Here is a 20,730-nt window from a genome sequence, read left to right as displayed (position 1 = left end):
CCACCATAATACTGTCCTTGACTAACAATGCCACCCCTCCCCCTCTTTTACCACCTTCCCTGCGCTTACTGAAATATCTCAACCCCGGCACCTGCAACAACCATTCCTGTCCCTGCTCTATCCATGTCTCCGAAATGGCCACAACATCGAAGTCCCAGGTACAAACCCATGCCGCAAGTTCACCCACCTTATTCCGGATGCTCCTGGCATTGAAGAAGACACACTTTTAACCAGGGCCCTCAGCATTTATGTCTCAACATCATTCCAGGTATCCTCTGGAGATATCAGTGGGATCTCCCAGTCAGTGTACCATAGCTGCATCTAGCTGACCAAAGTTGCCTTGTGGTGGGAAGGCTAATTCATAGACTTTCACACAGCTCAGTGCAGTCAGGCCAAGATGATGGTTGGATTTGAGACCATCACTGGTTTCCTACAAGTACAGGGGGAAATAAACCGTATGCATGTTGTCATCATGATTTCCGCACAGCAGCTATGGGTCTTTGTCAGCTGGGAAGGTTTCCACTTGCTGAATACACAGCTAGTATGCGGACGTCACAATTGGATCTTGTAGATATGTGCAAGGTTCTTGGAAAGCTATCATGATTCTTGCATCCTGTGACAGTCTCAGGTATCTCAACTTTTCAGGCCACCCAAACGCCTCTGAGTTTGGAGACTGGGCAACAAAGACTAGACTCTGAATACATGGCACCGTATATCTGCATTCCAACATAAAGCAGAGGACATGTACAACTGGTGCTACTGCAACCACTGAGTAGGCAATATATCAATTGAAAACAAGGTTCCAGTGCATGGATAGATCTGGCAGAGTACTGTAGTGTGCAGAATGCTGTGCTTCAGAGGGGACTAGCCTTGGAGAATGAAAATCTCCTTTGACACATATCTACCTTAACTGAGGATTTGAAGGGAGCTCCAATCCAGGCAGCCAATGGCAATGCACCTGGGGGCCCGATGCCAATGAGCATTGAAATGCGAGCCAGGATACTTGCAAATCTCTTATTCGGACATGCTTCTCCTGAACCCATCTTAAATGCTGATGCAAGTGCTTCACTTCTCTCCCTCGCACAACCTTGTTGACCTTTCCTTGAATTCACACAACATTTCAGTTGATCCATCATGATAGGACACCACATTCAGCATTTCCCTCATTCCATGCAGACTTTCTCCTTACCTCTTTCTCAAGAGCTCACCAGCTGGTGATAGCCCAATGCTTCACAGATGAAGGTAAAGTATCATCTTTCATTGAACATATCAATCTTTTTTTACAAAATAAACCATCAACTGGTGAGACTCAAGTGCTTGTTGTACTCCTATGTTGTTCTGATCCAGTGCATGCAGCTGGAGGTTTGAGAAAATTATGTTTTAGGATCACATTTGTAAAGGAATCATAACATTCAGCAGTTTTAACACGTCTTAGCTTCAAGCACCATAGTTTAGCGCGGGTTCAATTCCTGTACCGGCCTCCACGAACAGGCGCCGGAATGTGGTGACTAGGGGCTTTTCACAGTAACTTCATTGAAGCCTACTTGTGACAATAAGCGATTATTATTATTCGATTCTAAATGAGCCTTTGTAACCTTAGCTTGCATAATTGCCTGTAACTGCATGAAACTATATTGAATTTCTTAAAACCAGTGCATAACTGATAAAGTGTCTGAATTTGTGAGCATTCTCTTACTTGGGAATGTTGTAGATTAGGAGCTACGAATGCTACATTTCAGGGACTAATTAAAAATCAAAAATCAATTGCTCATGTATTTGCTTTGCTTTGTTTGGCCCCTTGTTCTGCACTGTAACCAATCACTATTTGTTGATGTACCATTTGTCAATGTTCTCTGGTGATTATTCTTTTGTCTACTATGTACGTACTGTGTACATTCCCTCAGCCACAGAAAAACACTTTTCACTGTACTTCGGTACATGTGACAATAAATCAAATCAAATCAAATCAAAATCAAAATCAAACCTGCCCTAGTAACTGGTCAATTGGGTCAAATGAGTTTGTAAAGGAGGGAAGAATTCACTGTTCAGAAATAAGAAAGCAGGTCAAAACCATGTTTTTTTTTCAGTGAAGTGAAGAAATATCCCTTCCCTTCCATCGTAAGGTCAGAAATGGGGATGTTTGCCGAAGACTGCACAATGTTCAGCACCATTCGCGACTCCTCAGATAATGAAGCCGTCCACTGACAAGTGGCAAGTTACATTCCAGCCACACAAGTGCCAGGCAGTGACCACCTCCTACAAGAGAGGATCTAACCACCGGCCCTTGATATTCAGTGGCATTACCATCGCGGAATCCTCCATAATCAACATCCTGGGGATTACCATTGATCAGAAACTGAACTGGACTAGCTACATTAATACTGTGGCTACAAGGGCAGGTCAAAGGCTAGGAATCCTACGGCGAGTAACTCACCTCCTGACCCCCAAACCCTGTCCACAATCTACAAAGCACAAGTCAGGAGCGTAATGGAATACTTGCCTGGGTGAGTGCAGCTCCAACAACGCTCAAGAAACTCGACACCATCCAGAACATAGCAGCCCGATTGATTGCTACCCCTTCCACAAACATTCAAACCTCCACCACCGACGAACAGTGGCAGCCATGTGTAATATCTACAAGATGCATTGCAATAACTCACCAAGGTTCCTCAGACAACACCTTCCAAACCCAGGACCACTACCATCTAGAAGGACAAGAGCAGCAGATACCTGGGAACCCCATCATCTGGTGGTCCCCCTCCAAGTCACTCACAACCCTGACTTGGAAATATATCGCCGTTTCTTCACTGTCGCTGGGGAAACATCCTGGTGTAGCCATCTAGGATGGCCACTTCCAGAATACAAAATGGACGCTCACAAAGAATGTAGGGAAATGTGAACAATGCCAGACAACAAGCAGGCACAGTGCCTGAATTATATTTGGGAAGCAGTTACTAGACGGAATCGAAACTCTGGGTCGATTAGCATATTGATGGCCCATCTCCGAGGAACAAAGGACTAACGGTCAGGTAGTTGATACTGTCGCAGACATCCCAGCGCCAGTATCCCAACCGAAAAGCACAAACAAAGCAAGGCCAACGGCCACCTAAGACACGTCCAGTCATCAGGGCACCCACCCCTTTATTGGTCAAGATCGATAACAGTGATCGAGAAGCGGCCCAATTAATTGGGACCAAGTCTAAGGCCCGCCTAAAAGCGCGCGAAGCCCCTCCAAGTATAAGAAGGAACCCCCACGAGAGATTTGCCCTCTTGGCCTTGGCTCTCAAAGCGGAGAGACCCATCCACCAGCATCACCAGAAGCAGGTAAGTTCAAGGTCAACGCTCGCTACCAGACGGACAACCTTAGCTGTTCTCCTGTATATCTTCGAACCTAACAGCCTCAGATCCGAACAACAGCCATTGTTCCTCTGACTAAGTGGGCACCCGAAGTTAAGTATAGGCATTAGCGTTAGAGATAGTTTAGTTTGTAGTACTGTTGTGCATGAGTAGATCGTACTGTGTGTGTAAATAAATAGTATTGACTTTGAACTAACTAACTGGTGTATTGGCTCTTTGATCAGTATTCGGGTTTGAACCTTGTGGCGATATCGAGAGATACCTGGCGACTCTAAAGCAAACATAATTAGGATTAAGGAAGGCGACCATATTGACCGCCATATTTATAACCAGATAAACAGACCAACATTACTGGCGACATCTGACGGGGCTCGATCTAGAAGTGGCTTTGTCACTCTGAGAGAACCCAAATTTGAATTAGAATCCAATTGGAAAGAGAAAAACTACAAGCGTAAGACCAATACCGATCAAACCTCCAAGATTCGGAAGTATGTTATTTGCATGCGTACTAACAGGGATATAAGGTAAACCTGAGAGATTTTGTTGCATAAAACTGTCAGGAGTTTTGTAGACCGGGAAATAGCGTAAGCCGTACCCGTGTTTATATCACCACTTTATTCCCCCCTGTTCCAATTTCGGTAGAAACCCCAGAGATAGCGATAGAAATGGCAATGAAGGCAATGGAATGCCTTATGAACCCCCAGGAATTTGAGGTTGCAGCGACCAGTAGAGTAGGACAGTGTCCCGTATGGGAAGAGGAAATTAGAAAATATCTCAAAGGGAAAGGATGGCCCCTTTGGAGTGAATTTTGTGCGAAAGATGAAACAGGTCCTGGAAGTATAGGGCATACTTGGTGCGAGAACCTGACAGAGATCTGTAAAAAGAGCTTAGGGAAAGCTCATAAGCCGATGGCAATCGTGTCCTGCTTGGCACAATTGCGAGGCACAGAGGAGGTCGTGAGGACTCTCCGCAGAGAGATTGAAGAGAGAGATAAGAATAGTGAGGGAGACGTGGGGGAGTACGAGAAAGCAAACAAGGAACTGAGAGAGCAGTTAGCGGCGAAGGACAAGGAGATGGCTGATGTCAAATGGGCACACCAATTTTGTCTCGTCCATTTAAGCAGCTTTCAGTCGCAATATGATAAGGCCTACCAAGACACGCAACGGTGTTGGTAAGAAAAGAAACAGAACACCAAATCGAGCAGTTACAGAAACAATGTAACAATTTAAAAGCAGCCCTATGAGCATTCCACAGTTCCACGATAGAACAAAGGCAGACCTCGGTAGATCATGCCAAATGCCGAAAGCAAATTGCAGACCTGCAATCTCTGCTTTCTGTACAAAATGGATTCCAGAACACGTTTGGACCCCAATTAGACCAAGAAAATGGCCCCCATTGGCAGGAGTTAAATGAGGCTGCCCATAGATATGTACATGGAATATGTACACAGGACAAACCACAGAAAAGAAAAGCACCCCACCCCCAACTGCACAGGCAGAGCACAACCCTATGAACCCTGTCACCACACAGCGCAGGGCCACAACAGATGGAGACCTAGATTTTCTGTAGACCACCCTATTAACCGTCACTCAATTAAGGGACGCGTGTGATAAGATAACATCGTTCCTACCCACATCGGACCCACACCATTATTTCGCAAGAGTCAAACAACAGGCGACCATGTATGGCCTGGATGAAAAAGAGCAAGTGAAGCTCACAGTTTTGAGCCTCGACCGCTCAGTCGTGGCAGCCCTTCCCGACGCACAGAATGTAGGAGGAGGCACCCTCCAATAAATGCATGCAGCGATCCTCGATGTGATCGGCTACAACAAAGGAGACCCCGTAGGAGGCCTAAACAAATGTAGGCAGAAAAAGACAGAGCACCCCACAGCGTTTGCTGGACGCCTGTGGATTCATTTCACAGCGGTATTTGGAGAGTTAGCCCGCGCCCATTTGACCCCAGACAATAGGGCCAAATGGACCTGCATCCTAGTCTCTCATGCGACAGAAGCAGGACAGAGAGCTTGTGCAAATTACGACCCCTCAGACGAGGCCCACAATGAGAAATGTGTACTAAAACGATTATCCCAAGCTTGGGAACAGTCCGTCCAGGGAAACTCAGAGGAAGAGCAGGCAGATGCGAACATACATCCAGTTAGGACATATCAGAACCCCTCATGGGTAAATGAGGGAAGAAACAACCCACAGCAGACTAAATTCCAAATATAATCGCGGCCAATTAGGACATTAAGCACGAGAGTGCAATGCGCCCCAGAAACAGCAGCGAAACCAGCTGAATAGGCACCCTGAATAAGAAGAGGACCAAGCCAATCCATAGTATTAGCGCCGGTTCCGAGAACGCAGATATGAACGGCACCGATTGACGGTGTTCGGACTCCCCAACTTGGGTCTGCGACACCCTTTGAGACAAGTCTGGAAGACTGGTAATGGCAGGCACAGTCCGGGGACACCCCGTAGAATTTCTTTGGGACACAGGAGGGTCCCACACCACGCTAAACTCCTCCACAATGTTTCAGCGAGATGGCCCACCACAGACACCATTACTCTCAGCGGTTTTACAGGGCATTTGCAGCAGGGACACATCACAGCCCCTGTAGCGATTCAGATAGGGAACATTAAAACTAAACATCCCGTAGTTCTAGTCGATCTACCCCAGATAGCCGAACACATTTTAGGTATCGATTTTATGAGCTCCCACAATCTATCATTCGACCCAGTAAACAAATGTGTGTGAAGAATGGCAAAGGCAGCACGAGCCCCCGCCATGCTCACAGTTGGAGACTACGAAAACAGAATCAGCAGTAGGAGACTTCTGGTTCGACCCTCGAGCCATTAATCAGGACAGAGAAGTTAGGGATGTTTTGCACCGACACAAAGCAGCTTTTGCCCAGCACAAGCACGACTGTGGCAAGAACGCTGGCTTAGTGAACATTACAGGTCGCGACCCCAAACCCCAAAAGCAGTACGGTTTTCCTCAAGAAGCAGAGGGAGAAATCGCAAAGGTTATCCAGAGTTTGCTTGACCAAGGCGTACTCCGTTCAGTAGCATCAACGAATAATGCACCAATTTGGCCCATCAGGAAACCCAATGGATCATGGCGACTGACCATTGATTATCGGGAACTAAACAAAGTAATCCCAGTAGCAGCCCCCACCGTAGCCATGAGTCCCGAGACAGTGCTAAAACAGGGACTCCAATCAAAATTATTTTCGGTTTTGGACATTAGCAATGGCTTTTGGTCCATTCCATTGGATAAAGCGTGCCAATATAAATTTGCTTTCACCTTCCAGGAATAGCAATATACGTGGATGTGCCCTCCACAAGACTTCCACAACCCCCCCCTCCATTTTCCACCGACAGCTGGCGAATGGTTTAGCCAAATTTTCCCGAACCGATTGCCTGGTCCAATATGTAGATGATTTGCTTCGACAGACGGACACTAAGGGAGAGCACATTTCGCTTCTCGCCAAACTATTAGGACTTCTTCAACAAATTGGATGTAAAGTGAACCCCAAAAAGGCCCAGATTCTACAAGGAAAAGTACTTTACTTAGGAACAGTGATCACCCATGGCAAACACGAGATCGAGCAGAAACGAATCGACTCGATTGTCAAATTACCCCTGCCCCATAATGTCACAGCCCTCCGGTCAGTTCTAGGACTGGTTGGCTACTGTAGGAATCACATATCGACGGTTTTGCCACAAAGGCAGCCCCCCTCTCCGAACTCCTAAAGAAGCAAGCACCATGGGGATGACTTCCACAGCACACGGATGCCGTGGATGCATTAAAACGAGCCCTCAGCACATCCCCCGCAATACAGGTCCCAGATCCACTCTTCCCGTACGCAATTGAAGTTGCAACCATCGACCGAACCCTTTCGGCCGTGCTCCCCAGGAAAGACATGATCAATTAGGCCCTGTCACATACACCTCACGAGTACTTGATCCAGTTGAGCAAGGATTTTCTGCCTGCGAAAGGCACCTGCTTGCAGTTTTTTGGGCAGTCCAATACTTCGCCTACATTACAGGACTCAACCCCATCACCATTTTAACTGAGCACACCCCAACACAACTCCTATTTGATGGTAGATTAAAGGACGGCACAGTCAGCCAAATTCACGCAGCCCGATGGACCCTTCTTACAGGGACAGGACATTACAGTAAAGAGGACAAAAACACACACGTTCCTCGCAGACAATTTACACTATGCCGGCACCCCACATGAATGTGAAATCATCTCCACCAAACAGAACACAGGACCCTTTGTACCAAAGACAGCTCACCCAAAACCAGGTTCTACACCCCAGAGACCCCAGCCCACAGACACTTGCGCACCCTTTAGGATTAATGTGGATGGCTCCTCCACAGTTTTGAACGGAAAAAGGATTACCGGTTGCAGTATATATGTAGAGGACGCGCAGGGACGCGCGTTAGAACAAATATCTTTGAAATTGCCCGGACATTTAGGCTCACAGGCAGCAGAACTAGCAGCCGTAGCGTATATTGTAGAACACCCCAACTCGTTCGCGACCCCAGCCGACATATATTCCGACAGTTTATATGTCTGTAATAGTTTGACAGAATTCCTACCCCTGTGGGAATCTAGAGGTTTTGTTTCCACAGATGGAAAACCCCTACCCTCAGCCCCATTACTCCAGCATATCCTGAAGACAGCAAAAGATCGGAAATATGGCATTATTAAAGTTCGTAGCCATCGTTCTTCCCCCCCCCTGGTAACGTTAAGGCAGATGCCCGAGCAAAGGCAGATTCCAGACACGGTCTTTTGGAGTCCTCCAGAGAGTGCCCCAGTACACGACGTTCAGGTTTCAGACCAACATTCAGGATTTAGCACAGGCCCAAAAAGAAGATGAGAAGCTCAGGGAAGTTTTAAAAGGCAAGTTCCCAGTCCCCTACGATAAATACAAGAACACGTTGACAACACATGACGGTGTAATTTTAAAAGAAGGTATTTATGTGGTCCCCAGTCAGGACAGAAACCAAATTATTTGTCAATTCCATGACAACCATGGACATCAAGGCATAGAAGCAACACTCGCCCACCTGAGACCTATCTGCTGGTGGCCTGATTTAAAAACCAATGTAACGCACTACATTGAAAACTGTTTAATCTGCGCCCAGAACAATCCGGACAGATATGCAAGGAAAGGTCAGCTTAGTCACACCCGCCCCGTTAATGGCCCCTGGACGAATTTGCAAATTGATTATATAGGACCCCTACACCCCCTGCAAGAATGGTTTTAAGTATGTGTTGGTGGTCATCGACATCTTCACAAAATGGGTGGAAGCTTTTCCATCCAGAATGAACACGGCTAAAGCAACAGCCAAGACCCTCACTCAGCACATCTTTACAAGATGTGGACTTCCCGGCAGCATACAATCCGACCAAGGCTCACATTTTACAGGACGAGTGATGAAAAACGTCCTCACAATTTTCGGAATCAAACAAAAATTCCACATTGCATACCACTCCCTATCCAGCGGAATAGTAGAAAGAATGAATAGGACTTCAAAATCAACCCTCAGGAAAATGGTGCATCAGCACAATAGCACCTGGGACACAGTTCTCCCCTTTGCACTGATGTTCATAAGGAACACGGTATCCACGTCGACAGGATACACCCCCCACACCCTCATGACCAGACGACCCATGAAAGGGACAGAATATTTGTTAGGACTCGATTTGGCTAGCCCCACAGTCACCGGCCTTACCCATGAGAAAGCAGTGCAACAGATTATAGAGAATGTAAAAGCATCCCAGCTCGCTGCAGCTGTTAGGCTTGGGACACGCAAGAAGCAAAGCAAGGTTTGCTTTGACAAGACAGCACACGCCTCAGAATTTGTAGTAGGGTAGCAGGTCATGCTATCCCTATACAACCCCAGCTCATTCCTTTACCCCAAATTTGCAGGACCGTACTCCATTTCTGATAAAGTCAGCCCCTCCGTATATAAAATCACCTATCCCAATGGCAAGTCTGCATGGTTTCACATAAACCAGCTTAAGGCTTATGGCACACAGAACAACCATTCACACCACATCTCACTTGCAGCAGCAGATGAACACACCTCGCCCACGAACGACCTATTCCTACCCTCCCCCAACCAGTCCAGCCCATCCTCAGATTCTACTTCGACTCCACCCCCAGAGGCACGACTCCGCCTCTCCCTTCATTCAACCAGCAGCGACAGCGACAGCCCCATAGCACCGCAACACGATTACACCCCTGCACCAGGCCCCACTCCCAGCGACTCTGAACAAGGTTCCTTCGACCCCTTTGAAACCACGTACATTAAGGCCCTTGATCCAGACCCACCGCCCGACGATTATGGATTGCCCCTATCACCTCCAACCTCAACACCAAACACTGGCACCGAGACAATTCGTTCAGACACATCCGGAATGATGAGATGGACCCCAATTCGCCCCAAGCAGCTTTGGCACAGCTACTCCAGTCACGAGTATGGCAACCTGGAGAAGATGATGACTTAGAGTCTGACTCCCACCAGATGAACCCCTTTGCGACTGTTCGCTATAGAGCAATGAGGTGGCCAGATGATGGTAAAAAGGAACCGATGGAGATTTACGGTGTCCTTTCTGATGGAACATGCCCGATTTTTGTTATGTTTGTGTGTTACGTTAAATGTTTGTTACTGTAAATGTTGAATGTTGTTTGTCCACTTAAGGTTTTTCATGCCCCCACGCCACCACTCTTTTAACGCCCACTGGCAGTTAAAGGAACTAGTTTGTCGGCAGACAACCGATCATAACTACTCTCCTGATTTGAAGGTAATCACGAAAGGCAACATCCACGGTGAACACAAATTCTTACCGTTCTTGTCCGGCCGCTAAGGCAGTGGAGAAACGGCACTGGTCCCGCCCTGCCTGAGGACCCCCATCTGGTCAGCTACGCTCGGGTAGTGCACATACGGCACTGGTCACCGTCCCACCCGGGGATGCCACCCATTCTTACCCGCCGCAGTCAATATGCACCCCATTCGGAAGTTTTGGTTCAAAACTCCTTTGATTGTTTTACGGCAATTGTTTTACCCTTAGGTTGCTCTCCATATGCTATTTACATCCTCAAACACTGGGATGGTACACTCACCGCATCGACCGCACAGGCTGCGAGACTACTCGCGCTGTGACAGTATTTTCTTCTCGGTTGTCTTGTCCCAAAATATTTGGTTTTAAAAAAATATTAGGGAGTCACATATGGTGACCAATTATAATGGGTAATTGATAATAAAAGGACAGACAGACAGGCATACGAGATCTTTAGCAAGATCTAAATAATATTATGCTTGTGTCCACAGAAATCCAGAACCACAGAAGCCACAGGAAGACCACGGAAGAAAGAAGAGAACATGAAGACAAACATCATGGTCTACATTTGGATCTTCGTGGGATCACTCCAGTTGCGCGCGGACGCGACCCCCCTGACGCCTACCGCACAGGCCGTGAATGTTTCCCATCCCTGCCATACATTACACCCAGAGACAGTAACTGATACACCAACCTGGTGTGACAAGTTCATCACCTGGTATTCCCTGTCCTACGTTGCAGAAACACTGTTAGTCATTGCAATACTCTGCAGTGTCATTCAGACTTAGGAAATGGCGAAGGAAAGCCTCCCGCACTCTGGTATATACACTCAGACCCCCTACTTTCGGACTTCAGCAAACCCCCCACTCTCTTGAAGTGAATTAAAATGCATCGACTTCTTTTGTTTGTTTGTTCTAATAAAAAGATGTAAAACTCTGTGCTTGACTGCCAAGCTACAGAGACATTATTGCTGCTGTTGTATAGTTTATACTGTTGTAAATTCTTGTAATTGACGAAGGATAGTTTAGATAATAACAGTTAGAGGTTCCTGTGTTTTAATTGTAATGCATGCCTGAATGTCATAGCACCCCGCAGAATTTTAGAATAATGTGCGTATATGAAACAATTTAGGTAAAGTTCCAATCCATAGGACAGAGTAGAGTAGAGCCTGTCCTTGATTGCGGGTGCTCGACTTAGGCAGAGAACAAAGAAGATGCAGTAATATGATCCTTCACGCTTTGTGTTGAGGATCACATGGAGGGAGTGTAGCCCTCTGGAATGGCCACTTCCAGAATACAAAATAGACGCTCACAAAGAATGTAGGGAAATGTGGACAATGCTAGACAACAAGCAGGCACAGTGCCTGAATGTATATTTGGGAAGCAGTTACTAGACGGAATCGAAACTCTGGGTCGATTAGCATATTGATGGCCCATCTCCGAGGAACAAGGACTAACGCTCAGGTAGTTGATACTGTCGCAGACATCCCGGCACCAGTATCCCAACTGAAAAGCACAAACAAAGCAAGGCCAACGGCCACCTAAGACACGTCCAGCCATCAGGGCACCCACCCCTTTATTGGTCAAGATCGATAATAGTGATCGAGAAGTAGCCCAATTAATTGGGACCAAGTCTAAGGCCCGCCTAAAAGCGCGCAAAGCCCCTCCAAGTATAAGAAGGAACCCCCACGAGAGATTCGCTCTCTTGGACTTGGCTCTCAAAGTGGAGAGACCCATCCACCAGCATCACCAGAAGCAAGTAAGTTCAAGGTCAACGCTTGGTACCAGATGGACAACCTTAGCTGTTCTCCTGTATATCTTCGAACCCAACAGCCTCAGATCTGAACAACGGCCATTGTTCCTCTGACTAAGTGGGCACCCGAAGTTAAGTATAGGTGTTAGCGTTAGAGATAGTTTAGTTTGTAGTACTGTTGTGCATGAGTAGATCTTACTGTGTGTGTAAATAAATAGTATTGACTTTGAACGAACTAACTGATGTATTGGCTCTTTGATCAGTATTCGGGTTTGAACTTTTTGGCGGTATCGAGAGATACCTGGCGACTCTAAAGCAAACATAATTCGGATTAAGGAAGGCGACCATATTGACCGCCATATTTATAACCAGATAAACAGAGCAACACTGGAACTCCCTCCCTAACAGCACAGTGGTGTACCTACACCTCAAGAACTGCAGTGGTTCAAGAAGACAACACCCCACCATCTTCTGAAGAGCAATTAGGGAGGGGCAATAAATGCTGGCCTAACCAGCGATGCCTACATCCTGTAAATATATTTTTTTTAAATCCCACCCTCCACAGACACACACAAAACGAACATACAGTCTGGGGTAGGGATAGGATTAAAAGGGTATGAGAGATGTGAAAATGTACGCTGCTGGGGTTGAGGTCCTTGTAGGTGGTGATCTCTTCAGAATGTAAGTGTTGCAAACCATTGGTGAGATTGGATCTTTTAAGGACTACCATCCATTAGAACCCTCAGACTGTAGGTCTTCCTCTGGGGAATCAACTTCACACAAGAGATTCAGGTCTGTGCAATTCTACCACCACAGGGACTCTCAGTGTCCCTGGGACATTACTGAACTTTTCTACCAAAGTTTCCGGCAGATTTACATCCACTCTGCTGTTCAACTGCATGCCTAGTCTCTGTGTAGAGATTGAGTTTGTATCTTGAAGAAAGTTCTCAGACTGGGCTTTTCCCAGCTAATCAGACAGAGGATTAAACTGACCTGGTGGGAGAACATGATCGCAGCCTTTCAATCCAGTAGTTCCCTTCACAGTCTGGCTACTGTCTGCAGTCTTTTAAATAGGAGTACCTTCCACAGGCCCAGCTGGGAGCCTCTTAAAATCACTCGGCAGAGAGAGAGCTGAGAGAGAGTGCCTTAAAGCGTCTTCATGCCTGGATCTTTCGCAGAACAGACAAAATGGGACCTGCTTATCCTATTCCAGAAGATTCTGTAAAGCTCCACCAATCCAAAACGAGAATCGGTCCAAGGCCTGGATTTCAAAGGGGTTGATTGGCTGCTTGCCAAGTCGAAAACATGACATCATGGGATATGCCACAGAGCATACTGAATCGGAGGAGATCTCCCGGATCAGTCCACATAGTAGATTGCAGTGGCGGAGGAGGCGGCGGTGGGGGTGGGGGGGGGGGGGGGGGTGGGGGGGGGGGGGTGGGGGGGGGGGTCCAGTTCAAACCAAAAAGTTGGTGATTTTAAAACCAGCCAGCAGGACAGGCATTAAATGAGAAACACAAAACAGTCCAGGATTTAGCAAGTTCCTTACATAATCAACAATGAAACTCCACCACCTTTTCCTTTCTGTCTGTCCTTCCTAAAAACTGAATAGACTTCAATGTTTAGTTCCTATCCTTGGCCACCTTGTCTTCCAAATCTCAACTATATCATACCCCTTTACATCTATCTGTGCAACTAATTCAGCCATTGTATTTCAAATGCTCCGAACATTCAGGTACAAAACCTTGAGGCTAGTCCTTTAATATTCTAGTCCCGTTCCTTACTATTTTTTACAGTGTCATTATCTGATAAAGGCCCTTGATTTCTCTGCCCATCACTTTTCTTATTCTCCTTGCTGTCCTTTTCTCTTGTTCTTGATTCCCCCTGCTCTGAATCACAGAACATAGAACATAGAACATTACAGCACAGTACAGGCCCTTCGGCCCTCGATGTTGCGCCGACCTGTGAAACCACTCTAAAGCCCATCTACACTATTCCCTTATCGTCCATATGTCTATCCAATGACCATTTGAATGCCCTTAGTGTTGGCGAGTCCACTACTGTTGCAGGCAGGGCATTCCACGCCCTTACTACTCTCTGAGTAAAGAACCTACCTCTGACATGTGTCTTATATCTATCTCCCCTGAATTTAAAGCTATGTCCCCTCATGCTAGACATCACCATCCGAGGAAAAAGGCTCTCACTGTCCAGCCTATCCAATCCTCTGATCATCTTGTATGCCTCAATTAAGTCACCTCTTAACCTTCTTCTCTCTAACAAAAACAGCCTCAAGCCCCTCAGCCTTTCCTCATAAGATCTTCCCTCCATACCAGGAAACATTCTGGTAAATCTCCTCTGCACCCTTTCCAATGCTTCCACATCCTTCCTATAATGCGGCGACCAGAATTGCACGCAATACTCCAAATGCGGCCGCACCAGAGTTTTGTACAGCTGCAACATGACCTCATGGCTCCGAAACCAATCCCTCAACCAATAAAAGCTAACACACCGTTCGCCTTCTTAACAACCCTCTCAACCTGAGTGGCAACTTTCAGGGATCTATGTACATGGACACCGAGATCTCTCTGCTCATCCACACTGCCAAGAATCTTACCATTAGCCCAGTACTCTGTCTTCCTGTTATTCTTCCAAAATGAATCACCTCACACTTTTCTGCTTTAAACTCCATTTGCCACCTCTCAGCCCAGCGCTGCAGCTTATCTATGTCCCTCTGTAACTTGTAACATCCTTCCGCACTATCCACAACTCCACCGACTTTAGTGTCATCTGCAAATTTACTCACCCATCCTTCTACGCCCTCCTCCAGGTCATTTATAAAAATGACAAACAGCAGTAGCCCCAAAACAGATCCTTGTGGTACACCACTAGTAACTGGACTCCAGTCTGAACACTTCCCATCAACCACCACCCTTTGTCTTCTTCCAGCTAGCCAATTTCTGATCCAAACGGCTAAATCTCCCTGAATCCCTGCTTCCGTATTTTCTGCAGTACCCTACCATGGGGAACCTTATCAAACGCTTTACTGAAATCCATATACACCACATCAACTGCTTTACCCTCATCCACCTGTTTGGTCACCTTCTCAAAGAACTCAATAAGGTTTGTGAGGCACGACCTACCCTTCACAAAACCGTGTTGACTATGTTTAATCAAATTATTCCTTTTCAGATGATTATACATCCTATCTCTTATAAACCTTTCCAAGATTTTGCCCACAACAGAAGTAAGGCTCACTGGTCTATAGTTACCGGGGATGTCTCTACTCCCCTTCTTGAACAAGGGGACAACATTTGCTATCCTCCAGTCTTCTGGCACTATTCCTGTAGACAAAGATGACTTAAAGATCAAAGCCAAAGGCTCAGCAATCTCCTCCCTAGCTTCCCAGAGAATCCTAGGATAAATCCCATCCGGCCCAGGGGACTTATCTATTTTCACCCTTTCCAGAATTGTTAACACCTCCTCCTTATGAACCTCAAGCCCTTCTAGTCTAGTAGACTGAATCTCAGTATTCTCCTCGGCAAAATTGTCTTTTTCCTGTGTGAATACTGACGAAAAATATTCATTTAGCACCTCTCCTATCTCCTCGGACTCCAAGCACAACTTCCCACTACTGTCCTTGACTGGCCCTAGTCATTCTTTTATTCCTGACATATCTATAGAAAGCTTTAGGGTTATCCTTGATCCTACCTGCCAAAGACTTCTCATGTCCCCTCCTGGCTCTTCTTAGCTCTCTCTTTAGGTCCTTCCTAGCTAACTTGTAACTCTCGAGCGCCTTAACTGAACCTTCATGTCTCATCTTTACATAAGCCTCCTTCTTCATCTTGACAAGTGTTTCGACTGCCTCAGTAAACCACGGTTCCCTTGCTCGACCACCTCCTCCCTGCCTGACAGGTACATACTTATCAAGGACACGCAGTAGCTGTTCCTTGAACAAGCTCTACATTGCCATTGTGCCCATCCCCTGCAGTTTTCCTCTCCATCCGATGCATCCTAAGTCTTGCCTCATCGCATCATAATTGCCTTTCCCCCAGATATAACTCTTGCCCTGCGGTATATACCTATCCCTTTCCATCACTAAAGTAAACGTAATCGAATTATGATCACTGTCACCAAAGTGCTCACCTACCTCCAAATCTAACACCTGTCCTGGTTCATTATCCAGTACCAAATCCAATACGGCCTCGTCTCTCGTTGGCCTATCTACATACTGTGTCAGGAAACCCTCCTGCACACATTGGACCCATCTAAAGTACTCGAACTATAGCGTTTCCAGTCAATATTTGGAAAGTTAAAGTCCCCCATAACAACTACCCTGTTGCTTTCGCTCCTATCCAGAATCATCTTTGCAATCCTTTCCTCTACATCTCTGGAACTTTTCGGTGGCCTATAGAAAACCCCTAACAGGGTGACCTCTCCTTTCCTGTTTCTAACCTCAGCCCATACTACCTCAATCGACGAGTCCTCATCAAATGTCCTTTCTGACACCGTAATACTGTCTTTGACTAACAATGCCACCCCTCCCCCTCTTTTACCACCTTCGCTGAGCTTACTGAAATATCTAAACCCCGGCACCTGCAACAACCATTCCTGTCCCTGCTCTATCCATGTCTCCGAAATGGCCACAACATCGAAGTCCCAGGTACCAACCCATGCTGCAAGTTCACCCACCTTATTCCGGATGCTCCTGGCATTGAAGAAGACAATCCTTACATAGGTTCCCACCCACCCCCATATTAGGTGAAACCCTCGCCAACTGTTCTAGCAAGTAGCATCCAAGGACATCCGCTGCTGCCCAGGTGTAACCCGTCCAGTTTGTACAGGTCCCACTTCCCCCCAGATCCCGTCCCAATGCCCCAGGAATCTGAAATCCTCACCCTCACACCATCTCTTCAGCCATGTACTCATCCGCTCTATCCTGATATTTCTACTCTGAATAGCATTTGGCACTGGTAGTAAACCTGAGATCACTACCTTTGAGGTCCGACCTCAACTTTCTTCCTAACGCCCTAAATACTGCTTTTAGGACCTCATCCCTTTTTTTTTAACTTATGTCGTTTGTACCGATGACCACTGGCTATTCACACTCCCCTTCAAAAGTGTCCTGTAACTGCCCGAGACATCCTTGACCCTAGCACCAGGGAGGCAACATACCATCTTGGAGTCTCGTTTGCGGCCACAGAAACATCTACCTATTCCCCTCACAATAGAATACCCTATGACTATTGCATTCCCACACTTTTTACTCCTCATCTCTGCGGCAGAACTAAGGTGAAGAGTCAAATCCAAAATTGCCTCAGTGATAGGAAATAAAGGGTAATGGTCGAGCATGTTTTTGTTAATGCCAAGCAGTTTCCAGTGGTGTATTGGGCTAATGTTTGTTGTCAATATTAATGTTTTGGACTTAAATGTAGGAGGCATGATCGGGAAATTTGCAGATGACATGAAAATTGGCCTTGTAGATGATGGTGAAGAGGATAGCTGTTGTCTCAACAATGATAGCAATGGTTTGGTTGAGTGGATGGAAAAGTGGCAAATGGGAGTCAATCCAGAAAAGTGTGAAATTATGCATTTGGGCAGGAAAAACAAAGCAAGGGAATACTCAATAAACAGGAGGCCATTGAGAGAGGGTGAAGAAGCGAGAGACCTTAGAGTATGCGTGCACATATCCCTGAAGGTGTCAGGACAGGTGGATAAGGTGGTAAAGAATAAAACACTGGTTAGGTCACATCTGGAAATTTTGTGTACAATGCAAGCCACCATATTACAGGAAGGACATAATTGCTTTGGTGAGAGTACAGAGGAGCTTTACAAAAATGTTGCCAGGGCTTGAAAATGCAGTTATTAATGCAGATAGGACGGGGTGTAGATGGGATTGGAAATAGATCGAGTGCTCATTCAAAGAGTTGGCGCAGACTCAATGGGCCAAATAGGGATTCTATGATTATAAGTAAAGATTGGATAGGCTAGTTTCCTTTGTAACTGAAGGGTAACCTAATTTAAGTACACAAAATGATGAGGGGCAATGATATAGTAGACAGGAAATACCTCTTTCCTCTAGCTGAGGGGTCAATTACAAGGGCGCATAGGTTTAAGGTGATTGGTAGAAGCATTAGAGGGGGACTTGAGGAGAACCTTTTTCACCCAGAGGGTGGTGGGCATCTGGAATTCGCTGCCTGAAATGGTGAGTGACGTTGAAATATTGAACTCATTTAAAAAGTATCTGGATCTGCACCTGAAATGCTGTAACGTGACAGGCCATATGAACCAGATGCCAGAAAGTAGGATTAAAATGAGTAGGTAGTTTATTTTTTCTCTTTTTTTGTCGGGTGCAAGCACGATGACCTCTTTTTCTGCCCTGTTACCTTTCTATTTATCGATTTGAAAACATCCAGACAATTACCCATTTATTTAAACTGTGTGAGAACAAGCCATTAGTGGCAATCATTTTGTACATTGGGCTCTAGCTGAAAAGGAATCTCTCCCAGGCATAGTCCAATCATGGCTAAATCATGGACCTGAGATTGACTTGCTATGACCATCTTTGCATAACTGGTCAGTTGGTGAGAGGTCACGTGATGAGTGAATTAACCCTCTTTTGTGCTAAGAAACTGTTTTTCTCCAAGTCACAGAACAGAAAAAGCACAGGACATAAGAAGGTGGTCCCTGAGTGTGTATTTTCTCTTACTCTCTCTATCCATCCTGCACCTCAAGCCCTGCCTGTTGTTTGATCAGCTATCTGCCGTAAGCTGCATTTAAAAAACCCAGCCACTGTTGATTCCAGGAGACCAAATTGAAACCGTCTGTTTAATTGTTAAATTGTACCATTGCAGAATTCAGCAAGACCCCTGGGCCCAGTCTGAAACCATCTACCAAATCTGTGTAGAACTGACATCTTGTGTGTGTGAGTCAGATCATTTCTATCAATATTCTCTACTTTAAAAAACTTGCATGCAGACCTGTCTGTGTGTGTCTTTTACTGTCACAATACTGAAACCAATAAACTCTTTAATTTAAAAAAATGTTGTGGTCAATCAAGGAGGGAGAAAAGAGGGAAATCATTTTACCACTATCACCTGACCCTAACAAACATTTTTACTGGCCATATTATCCAAATATTTATATTATCTCAAGTGCGTTAACAACAAAATACAAAAATCAGCCATGCTACATTATAATGGTTTTGATAGTTCATTCACTTGAAAGGTTCACAAACAACAGTTTAATGTTTGATTTTCCTTAGTGAACTAGATATAATTAAACAGCTTTTTAAATATTTCTTGCAACTCTGCGGTTATACAAAATATTTTAAATGAACCATTTTAACTTTCTGAGATTTTGTGATTTCAGAAACATAGACTGAAATTTTTCACTAAAACCACAGTGGTTCTTCATAGAAGATTAATGTAGGTGAAGAGACTGAAGTCAGGGGTGAAAATTGCGTCCAAAACGCCCATTACGCTAATTTAATATGAAAGGGATCATAACTTCATTTTCCGATGGTGTTTTTCTGTTTTTATATTTCTATTAATTATCTTACCCATTGACCATCGTTTCGCGTGCTTGGGTTACAGTATCTTCCTTTAGGCATTCTCTCCCAAATCCCGTTTCTATTTTCGGTAACAGTTGAGATGCTTTTCAAGGCAACATCGTTTCCCTGGCACGAGTAACAGACAAATCGAATCATGGTAAACAAATGTTCGCAGTAATATGAACAAAATAAACCGCAAAATGTAATCAGGTTAGATACTAAAGTTCCTAAATTCACTCCTGTTCCTAAACTCAGTCTTGCCGCTCACTTCGGCTTGAATTTAGGGTTCAGCTCGAATAGTTTACAGAAACCATAGGAACACAAGACACGCCCTCCATAGCGAGCACAATCCAGATCTAACTTCTTTCTGGCGAGCCCTCCTCGGAAAGGAACATTCCTTTCAGAACCATCCCTTTGGACTAAACCGTGTGTCTGAAAAATCAATGACTGCGTGCCGCAGATTGAACAACGCAATTATATCCGGGACTCTTGTTTTCGAATTATTTAAAATTTGGGTTTTAAGCGGTGCATTTACAACTCTCTGGAGCTTTAGAAAATCAGCAGTGGATGACCTGCGCTGGTGATGCCCATAGTAAGAACAGGAGCGTTTTGTAACAAACATGTCTTCTTCTGTTGCTAAAATTAAGGTGTGTTACCGCGTCCTCGCAGCACAGTAAGCCTAATTCGTGGGAATAGGCACATCGTGATGTCAAATATAGACTCATTGCTTTCATTGTTTTCTACCTTTGAGAACGTGACTCCTGTGTGGCACAGGAACGCACATTGAATTCTCGCGGTTGGCAGTAACGTGAAACAACACATCGAGCAATTTATTGCACTTGAAAAGTTTTCGTCCAAGTATTTTCGCTACTGTTTGTGAACATACCAATTGTACTGATCAACATTCCAATAGTCGGAAGATTGGAAAAATTTGACTTGGAAACCAGGAGAAATACAGAGCCGAAGTGAATCAGAGACTGACAGGCAGCAATGTTCAGGAATGTTGATCCAGTAAAGTAATCATCAGATATTGCAGCATTTATTGAGGCACTGCGTGAGGCATTTTGATCCATTTGACACTAAGCACCAAGGGTTCCTAAATTGTGGGTTGCAACTCCAATTGGGGTCGCAGAAACAGCAAATTGAGTTGCTCGAAATGAAATCATGTAAGTGTAACTAGTGTGGCAATCGAACACCATAGACATGTTTT

The 20,730-nt window shown here is 45.5% G+C and overlaps 1 protein-coding gene across 9 annotated transcripts in view; it reads right to left on the bottom strand.

Annotated features, from left to right (window-relative positions):
- The window catches only part of tex36 (testis expressed 36), a 51,765-nt gene that overhangs the window by 20,571 nt on the left and 10,464 nt on the right, over positions 1–20,730 (bottom strand). For all 9 annotated transcript variants that reach the window (XM_072479230.1, XM_072479236.1, XM_072479229.1 and 6 more), the window contains one exon: positions 19,530–19,646. In XM_072479230.1, coding sequence (XP_072335331.1) covers positions 19,530–19,533 — 4 coding nt within the window. In that variant the 5' untranslated portion in view covers positions 19,534–19,646. The remainder of the gene's footprint in view (positions 1–19,529; positions 19,647–20,730) is intronic.

Source organism: Scyliorhinus torazame, chromosome 16 (genome assembly GCF_047496885.1).
Source record: "Scyliorhinus torazame isolate Kashiwa2021f chromosome 16, sScyTor2.1, whole genome shotgun sequence".
Taxonomy (NCBI): domain Eukaryota; kingdom Metazoa; phylum Chordata; class Chondrichthyes; order Carcharhiniformes; family Scyliorhinidae; genus Scyliorhinus; species Scyliorhinus torazame.
This window is presented reverse-complemented; position numbering and strand designations above follow the sequence as displayed.